Consider the following 9,682-nt stretch of genomic DNA (forward strand, 5'->3'; position numbering starts at 1 on the left):
GTTAATTAATAAACAAAAAAGTGGAAGGAAATAGGTGATACTGAAATGAAAAAAGTCATGTACAATAAAATATTTTTATATTTGATTCATCATTTCAGTTCATCTTTATAAACCTAAGAATGAAAATGTTTTGCACAATTAGGGTACAAAGAAAATGGCTGAAGTCTTCAACAATATTATGAGCTGTCAAAAGTTTTTTAAAATATTGTATTTTGATGTGCAGATGCAAGAAAAAGAATCAGAAGTAATGATAAACTAGAACCTGTTGGAGATATATCTTCAGTTTGAAATCAGTATTGCAAGATGGCTGTGTTCCACGTTTATTCATGATAGCTGATAAGCAGCTAGTTGCATTCAAAAGACTGCCTATTTCAGATGTATATATCTTCAAAACCTGGAAAATATGTTTATAATCTTATTTAAACTTCTATAAAGTTATTTTACATTATCCTGTCATTCTTATTTCTGTAAATTTTTTGTAAAAAAACTAAACTATAAAAAAGGTCCACTGGAAAAAAAAAAAAGGAGAGCTTCCCTGGTGGCAGAGTGGTTAAGAATCCGCCTGCCAATGCGGGGGACACGGGTTTGAGCCCTGTTCTGGGAAGATCCCACATGCCGCGGAGCAACTAAGCCCATGCGCTACAACTACTGAGCCTGCGCCCTAGAGCCCACGAGCCACAACTACTGAGCCCACTTGCTACAACTACTGAAGCCCTGCGCCTAGAGCCCATGCTCCACAACAAGAGAAGCCACAGTAATGAGGAGCCCACGCACCGCAACAAAAAGTAGCCCCCGCTCGCTGCAACTAGAGAAAGCCCACGTGCAGCAACAAAGGCTTAACGCAGCCAAAAATAAATAAATAAAAATAGATTTTTAAATAAAGGGTCCACTGGATCCAGGTGTAAATGATGATGATGATTTTGCTGGTATACTGAATGTTAATAAGAAGGTTTACGAGAAAATTGAAAAGGAAGTAACTTTTCCATTATGATTCAGTGTTATTTAATGTTGCTTAAATATGTCATTGGATACCATCTCCCATACTGCCTAAAATTATCTCAAGTTTGTCCCAGTCTTGGGAAGCCCTCTTATAAGTTACTGTTGAGAGAATAAATGTTTAGACTTGCAGTTATCATGGCAGACTGAACACACACATCAGGTCTTGTTCCTTACCCCTAAACTCTGCTAAACTACAGTAAAAGGACTTTTAAAAAGACATAAATCCAGGGCCTTCCCTGGTGGCGCAGTGGTTAAGAATCCGCCTGCCAGTGCAGGGGACACGAGTTCAAGCCCTGATCTGGGAAGATCCCACATGCCATGGAGCAACTCAGCCCATGCACCACAGCTACTGAGCCTGTGCTCTAGAACCCACAAGCCATAACTACTGAGCCCACATGCCACAAGTACTGAAGCTCACACGCCTAGAGCCCGTGCTCCCAACAAGAGAAGCCACCTCAATGAGAAGCCCTCACGCTGCAACAAAGAGTAGCTCCCGCTCGCTACAACTGGAGAGAGCCTGCGCACAGCAACAAAGACCCAGTGCAGCCAAAAATAAATAACTAAATTTATTTAAAAAAAAAACAAACGTAAATCCATAAATAGGAGAGGAGACAACAGCAACAAAGTCTTCAAAGCTGGACAGCAGATGGTTGAGATAACTAACTTAGCAGATTCCAGAGGCAAATCTGAAGTTGATAGTGGGGCAAGCACCAAGACCCTCTGGAACCAAGGGTGAAGGGACAGGTACCAGAACAGGGAGGTTTGGGTGAGAGCTGTTTGAAAACCAGTTAGATCCCTAGATTTTCCTAGGTGGTGCTTCTCCCTCATTCCAGCAGAAGTCGAGGTTCATCCTCAGAGAGAGTAGAGCACTGGGTCTCTGGACTGGGAGAGTTCACAGTTGTGGGTACTCTACTAAAAAGCGTAGAGGTGTGCTCCATAGCTCTGTTCACCACTTGGCTTCCCTGAGCACTGGGGACCAAGCCCCCCAGACAGGGTACTGGAAGACTTTTCTTTGGGAACTCTGATCAAACCAAGAAGAAAGATCTAAAGTTACTGAGTTGAGCACTTATCCCCAAAAAAGTCCACGCAGATCACCTATTGTGAAGCTGTCAGTAATCTCCAGTTGTGTACTCAAAGCTGTGGTCAATAATCTCCAGTATTCAGAGCTTTCAGTCAGCTCTTTAGGAGGTCCCACTCTCAGTCATGAGCCAAAGATCACTAGATTTTGAAGAAAGTATCCAATACAGAAGATACAGACCAGAAGAAGGAAAGAGAAGAAAAGTAGCTTGGAAGAAACTATAAAACAAACAAAAAACCAAAAACATAACAAAAATCACCAAAATCCTCAGAAATAAAAGCGGTATTGCAGCCTTGAAACAAAAATAGTATGCTGAAGTAAAAAGGATCACTCAAATGACATAAAGAGCTCTTTTTAAAATTTTTATTTATTTTTTACACAGCAGGTTCTTATTAGTTATCTATTTAATACATAATAGTGTATATATGTCAGTCCCAATCTCCCAATTCATCCCACCACCACCCCCACCCCTGCTTTCCCCTTGTAAGAGCTCTTGAAATTAAAAACATGATGGCAGAAATCCTTTTAACTATAGTTTTAAGTACTTTTTTGGTGCTTACATCTGTAACTATAAATAATAGACTTATATTATTACTTCTTGTCACTTTAGACATTATCTTTCCTGTAGTAGATTGACATGCTTATACTTCTCAGTCTTCTCCCTTCTCTTAATATAGTTTATAGCATTTAAAAATTATAATATTTACCTTTGGCTTTTAAAAGTTATACTTAAATCTCATACTATCAACTATAAATAAAATCAGTTTCACTTGTGAGTTCTCTTCCCACCTATTCTTGCTCATAGGTACTTTATCAGCTAGAATTGTAAAGGAAGATAAACTAGTATAGTAAATAACCTTACCCTTGTAAAGTATAAAGTTTGGTCTTTTTTTGGGCTGAGATTTATAATAAAGATGCTCTTACCCGTCTGTCATACATTATAAGCAGAGTAGGATATCTGTGTTTCACTTCCCAGTTTTGCATTTTCAAGGCTGTTGAAGTATAACTGCTTTTTAGAGGACAGATGTGGACTTTTCCCTGGTAACTGCTGAAGTGGCTGAACCTCTACTCCCTGTTTTTCAAATTGTTTTGACTGTGATCCAAAATAAATATTATATGTCTCTGTGTGTGTGTGTGTGTGTGTGTGTGTGTGTGTGTGTGTGTCTGTGTCTGTATCTATCTATCTGAAATGAAATCTCTTTAATCCTTTGGACTAAATTGGCTTTCTTGATAGTCTGAACTAACGTGTTTTCTTTCTTTCTTGATGTAGGCAGTTGATAAGTACTTCAAGCTTCCTCATGCTTCCAGTAAACCACCTCGGATTTCAGGAAGCCTAGTGGACACTTCTTATAAAACATTAAGATTTGCCTTTAGAGCATCACTAAAAACTGCCATCTATAGAATAACTACTACATTTGGTGAACATCTGAAGTAAGTTTACCTGTTTTTGTTCCACAATAATTCACTCTCAGGAGTTCACCTGAGAAACAGGTATGAGAATTATAAAGGCTCATAAGTTGAAAGTATTCTTTTGGGACCTTCATGATTCCTACTGGGAACTAACAGCTTGGATTTAGATTTAATATTTACATTTTAAAATTTGGCCTATCATATAAGCTTTGGGGCCTTCTTTCAAATGGGTAAAAAAGAGGATAGAAAGTTATAAAAGCAGCAAATGTAATTATATATTGTTTCTTTTTTAATTACTAAAATACCCTTAAGGGAGAAAAAAGGCAAAATGATATTTTCTTCTCCAGAAAAGCATATTAAAAATAATTCTGTTATTACATCTTGGTCAGCAAACTAAGACTTGGGGTGAGGAGAGTATTCCATAAATGAGTCCTTGGTGCTTTGTGAATCGTGCTGGAAAAGCAATGATAGATCATACCACCTTCAGAAACGGAACCAGAAAGAAAACCACAAATGCCAGACCTGTGTATATTTAGTTTCATTGATGTTTACTGCTTTCTTTTCATGAAATAATCTACCTAGGCAGTGTAAGGGATACTAGTTTATTAACTAATTATTTCTGTCATAATTATAAATAAACTTTAAAAGATATAAGAGATTGCTCTGTATTTTTCTGTATGCAATCAATAAGTAGTTTAGAACTTCCTCAAACCACTTGCTTTTAGAAGCAGTAGTGTATTTCCTTTTACTTCCATGAGGCACATACATAAAGCATATGACATACATGTCAACACATACATAAGGTAGCAGTAGCAGCAAGTTTTTTTGGAACACTTTGGTTCTGTGTGGGAATACAGAAGAGTTGTAGATCCGCTCTCCTTAAGAAGTTTATTCATTTGTTTAAAAACAAACCAAAAAAAAATCTATTTATTGAGTGCTTCTAGATCTGCACTCTCCAATGTGATAGCCATGTATTGCTATTTAAATTTTTTTTGTGTGTGTGGTACGCGGGCCTCTCACTGTTGTGGCCTTTCCCGTTGTGGAGCACATGCTCCGGACGCACAGGCTCAGCGGCCATGGCTCACGGGCCTAGCCACTCCACGGCATGTGGGATCTTCCCAGACCGGGGCACGAACCCGTGTCCCCTGCATCGGCAGGCGGACTCTCAACCACTGCGCCACCAGGGAAGCCCCCTTGCTATTTAAATTTAAATTAATTAAAGTTAAATAAAATTGAAAATCCAGTTTGTCACTTACATTGGCCACATTTCAGGTCCTCAATAACTGCACATAGCTAGTAGCTACCGTATTGGACAGCTTAGGTATAAAACATTTCCTTCATTGCAGAAAGTTCTGTTGCACAGTGCTGTTCTAGACAATACACTCGCATTTCCACTTACTCTTCTCAAAGAGCCTTTGGGGTGTAGAGATTATCGTATTGTATAGATATGGAAACAGACTTGGAGGGATTAAGAACTTGCCTAATAGCGTAGTCTAGTCAGTGTTAGAACATGAACCTGAAATCAGGTCTTTCTTGCTCTTAAAATTCCACCTTCTTACCCTATACAATACTAGACTCTCTTTAAGATGTAAACTTAGATAAGAAAGGGAGATGACTGTTAAAAAAGTTATGAGAATGAAACTCTGCCTTAGTTTCTTTCCTTTGAGAAGAGCCATATTTTTATGGCTCTTCTCATCATATTTTAAATTGATGAGGTCAGTAGAGACTATTTTGTACAAATACAGGACAGAATGGTATAGTAGAAGTTAGATTTGGAATTAAAACATTTGGATATATGCCTGGTTACATTATTGACTATCTGTAGTTGTGGGCAAGTTACCTATTGATTTAAGTAACCGGCCTGAGATTATGCAGGTAGTAAGTTGCAGAACCAGCATTTAGACTCAAATCTTTCTGACCCTAGAATTCTATCTACAAACCTCTGGAAACCATTCTGATACTGTTTACCCTCCCATGAAAAGGGTATGTTATCCATTCCAGTTTGTTTCATTTGCTGTTAAGAGAGATAAAATGGGATCCTACATATGTAAAGCCCACACTACATTATATATTGTTGTGACAATAACTATTATTACTGTATCATACCTGGTTTATTCATTCCCCAAAACTTCACCTCTGAGAACCAGGTATAAATGAAGTAAACGTCTGAGGTGTGAAAATTAACGCAGATCAGTTACGCATTGGAGAAATTCATTTAATACCTATTTACTCTTAATTTAGGCAAATTCGATTTGCTAGTTTTCCAGCCTATAACATATGAAAATATGAGAGGAAGACTGCTGTTAGAGTCAAGAATACTAACAACAGTAAGAGGCAGTACAGTGCCTGCTAGCAGAGGGGAGTCATGAGAAAAGCTGTAGACTTGGTGTTTGAAAAAGTTCGGAGCCATTTAGTGAGAGATGACAACCCTACTGGCACCTAGAGGGAGTCCGAACAGTAAAATACACTTGAGATGGTGCAGTTAGTCAGAGAGATGTAAATGTATAAGGTGCTTTAGCATGATTTGTAGCAAAATTATTATAATAAGACTTGACGCTTTTAAAAGTGGCGACCTTCAGTTACCTGGAATTTTATCATTCAGTAATGGTATATTACTATCAACAGCTAGAAAACCAGAATTTTTCAGTATATTCAATTTCTGCCCAAAAGTTTAAAAGGAAGTTTTATACTAGTTTCAATATATATATTTGCCCCGCTTTTGTCCAGGTAATGTATTTTTGTGGCGGCAAGGGTGGGGAGAGAACTCAGTTTCCCCCTCTAAGACATAACTTACGTTCAAAGGGAAAAGTAAATCTAAACCACCAAGCTATTACCTTTGAAAACGATTAGTGGAGTCTATTGTGTTTTAACCAAACATTTTAGTTTAAAGGATTTTATATTAAAGGCAATTCAAATACTCCACAACTCAAAGATAATGTTGGAATCTGGTTTAAATAAAATAATAAAATCCAGAAAATCTACTGCAAGGCCTGGAACTGCACAGCAGGTTCCACAGCAGAGCAGGTTAAAATTGATGCCTTCACTTGTCAGTCTTAATTTGCTTTGGTCTTTTAGAAGGTAGAAGCATGCTGTTACTGAGTGCAAGCCCTCCTCCTCATTAGATTAAGGAGGGTTTTCATCCAGCTTTTTCAGAAGTACTAAATATGTGAAGATTTCTATTCGTTTTTAATTGTTTTGAAAAATATTGACTCTGTGCTCTGTGGTTCACTTAATATGCTTAATGTAAAATAAAGCTTATGCTTTGAATTTATGTTTCATTTAGTGCTGTGCAAGCATCTGCAGAACATCAGAAAAGACTTCAACAGTTCTTGGAGTTCAAAGAATAGTTAAGTAATATAAACTGTGTTCATTACACTGCTGATACAACTACAGATGGGACAGTAAATGTTCAGCATTCTTGGATCAGAAGAAAATGGACTAATTAGATGCTTCCTTTGTCGTGGTGGTTGCTTTGAAAACTATACTTTAATGGGAGAAATCATGGAGAGAAATTCTCAACAGAATAACCGAAAACTGCCTTTTCTGTACCGATTACTTTTTTTGTGTGTGGCATAATAAAATCTTTATTCAATTTTACAGAAGCATCTATGGCAGTAGAAATGTTTGTAGCTTATATAGCTTAATAGTAACTAGAAAATTTTTAGAGTTTACTTTTGAGAGGAGTAGAGTCAGCTCAGAAGGTACTGATAAAATAGGTTGACTTGATCTAGTCTTCCTTCCTAATCGTCCTGAGAGTTTAGCTCTCTGTAAATTCAAAATACATAAACTTTTTTGGAGTAGTTTCTGTTTGCTAAAGGATAAAAAGGGTAACAGTGGAGAAAATTTCACAGAAAATATTGTCTGAAGGACATATTTTGTTAATCTATTAGGTTGTGTTTTTGTTTTCAGAGACAAATTAAATTTGCATGATTGTCCAAAAAAAGTCTCAATTTACAGATGCTAACTCTATATAAAGGAATGTGGAAAAATTCAGTTCTTAAGTTACAAGATTAAACATTCACATTTGGTTTTCGAAAGACAATTGACCAACATCTATGAATTTATTTTGTATCATGCTAGTAAACAATAAGCATATGGGTATTTTCTCAACTAGTTTTGCTTTCATTTTCTGGAACAAAACATTAAGTGATTGCCGAGTTTTTCAAGTGAGAGAAAAAGTTTTGCACGAAACACCAGGAAACTTTCCCTTTTTTTTCCTTCCCTCATCTTCATTAGATCAAATTATTTTGTAAAGCTTAATTGGCCTCACAGAGGGAGCAACCTTTGCTTTGTTAACTGGCTAATTAAAATATATTAGGAAAATCTTTGCAGCCAGAAACAACTTAGTCATCAATCAGCAAGTGAAACCAAAATGTCAGAGGGATTACTGTTCTTAGGAGTATGTTGTATGTCCCCAAAGTGAGTAGGTAATTTTATAATTTATTAGATCACCTTTGGAGGTGAAAGATTGGAAATCCTACTGGTAGATATTCACTGGACTAACTTTGGACTGAAATGCTCCCTTGTAATTCTTTTCCCATTTTTTCCCTCGAGTGTCCCCCATTTTTTTCTTTAAAGTCAGCACAGAATTGTATATGAATCTTTAATGTGGTATATATGTCTACCATTTGTCTGATTACTTGATGTATTATATCTTGATTTATTTGTTGCCCCTTCAACCAGCACATGCCAAATTATAAATGAATCCTGCTGGCCTTTAAAGTATCTTTATGAGACAGTTTCCCAGTTGTCAAGTGTTTGGAGTATTTAGGCAGTTGCCTTTTTTTTTTTTTTTTTTTGCATCTGAAGTGGAGTTGATCTCTTTTTTGAATGTAAAAGTTGAATTTTGAATGTGGAAGTTACTTACAGATGACCAAAAAATTGTGACTAGGTTGACTGAGAACTGTTGAGTTCCATGTTTTAAAGCCATTGAACTTCTTATATTCCATTCTCTGCTTTCCCTGGCTGAGGCATTTTGGGAGAAAAGAACTCTTAACCTTATGCTTCCATAAAGAAGAATTTAAACTCTGACTTACTTAGATAAAATGTCTGGCTTTGTTTAGGTTTTTATCATTTCCCATATACTTTGGGCAAATGTATATTTGATGAGCAATGTGAAAATTTCTGATGTGTTCATCTTTCTCAAGAGGACGTGCTGTGTACACAGTATAGTTCACTATATGTCTGGCTGGTGGAAATTTGGAAACTGCTTCCCCAAATCTGGATTGTATTTAGTAGATAAGGAAGTCAGTTCCTTTTCCTCATTGTGTTGTTAATCTACACACCATCTGTTGGAGTAGGGTATGGCTCGATCACCTGTTATGAAAGAGAGCTCCTTCGCCTGTGTACAGGGAGGAGGATCTTAGGAAGGCCAGCAAGAGGAGAGAACCATTTCCTTTGATGAAGTCACATCCTGCCTGTGAACCCACTGATACTATACATTGGCCTGAAAATTAGAGGGTGTTCTTTAAAAGCCTTTCTCTGACTGTCAGTACAAAACGTGATTGTATCAGCTCTTGTAATGTTTTCTTGACCCTTATGGAAGGTATAAATCCACGTAACTTCTTTCCTAGAGAACTGGGACACTGTGCTAGAATTTTAAAAAACTTGTATAGTTGAGCGGACGTGGATAAGCAACAATTTGTTACTTTGCTGGGTTTATTCCTTGGTAATTGTTCTGTGTGTCTTCCTATAAATATGGTGATCTGTTTATATCCTTTTGTATATCACTGATACTCAATTGGGTAGAAAAATAAATTGACAGTTTTTAAAAATGGGACTATAAAATGAAATATGTGTATCTGTGAGGTCAGTTATTTAATTTCTGGGGGGTGTGTGTGTGTGTTTCCTTAGCCGTTTTAATGCAGTCTCAGAGTTGTTGCTTATAAAACCTGAAACACTTCTTGAGAAATGAGCTTTTGCCCCTGGTTGGACTAATCTGGTAGGTGATCTGTGTTTCATGGTACCTCTAAGGAGCGTGAATTCTAAAAGCCTCTTTCTTTGTTGTCTTGGCTGCCTTTTTTTCCGAAACTAAACAAAGGATGCAGGTGCTGAAAGCCATTTCTTAATAGAGGTTTCTTTTCTTGCCAGAATAATGTTTCTAAACGGATCATATTCCACCAGACTAAAAGTTTTGTCTGTCAGCTTTACTTAAATTAGTCTGAACTTCAACTCAAGGTAGTTGAGGTACTATGT

The 9,682-nt window shown here is 37.0% G+C and overlaps 1 protein-coding gene across 5 annotated transcripts in view; it reads left to right on the top strand.

Annotated features, from left to right (window-relative positions):
* The window catches only part of NDC1 (NDC1 transmembrane nucleoporin), a 48,216-nt gene extending 38,937 nt beyond the window's left edge, over positions 1-9,279 (top strand). For 3 of the 5 annotated variants that reach the window (XM_073789536.1, XM_073789533.1, XM_019937767.3), the window contains 2 exons: positions 3,348-3,508; positions 6,771-9,279. In XM_073789536.1, coding sequence (XP_073645637.1) covers positions 3,348-3,508; positions 6,771-6,834 — 225 coding nt within the window. In that variant the 3' untranslated portion in view covers positions 6,835-9,279. Of the gene's footprint in view, positions 1-3,347; positions 3,509-6,770 lie in introns of those variants that run through there. The other 2 variants (XM_019937768.3, XM_019937770.3) reach the window with 2 other exon arrangements.
* The last annotated feature ends 403 nt before the right edge of the window (positions 9,280-9,682 follow it).

The sequence above is a fragment of the Tursiops truncatus genome, chromosome 1 (genome assembly GCF_011762595.2).
Source record: "Tursiops truncatus isolate mTurTru1 chromosome 1, mTurTru1.mat.Y, whole genome shotgun sequence".
Lineage (NCBI taxonomy): Eukaryota > Metazoa > Chordata > Mammalia > Artiodactyla > Delphinidae > Tursiops > Tursiops truncatus.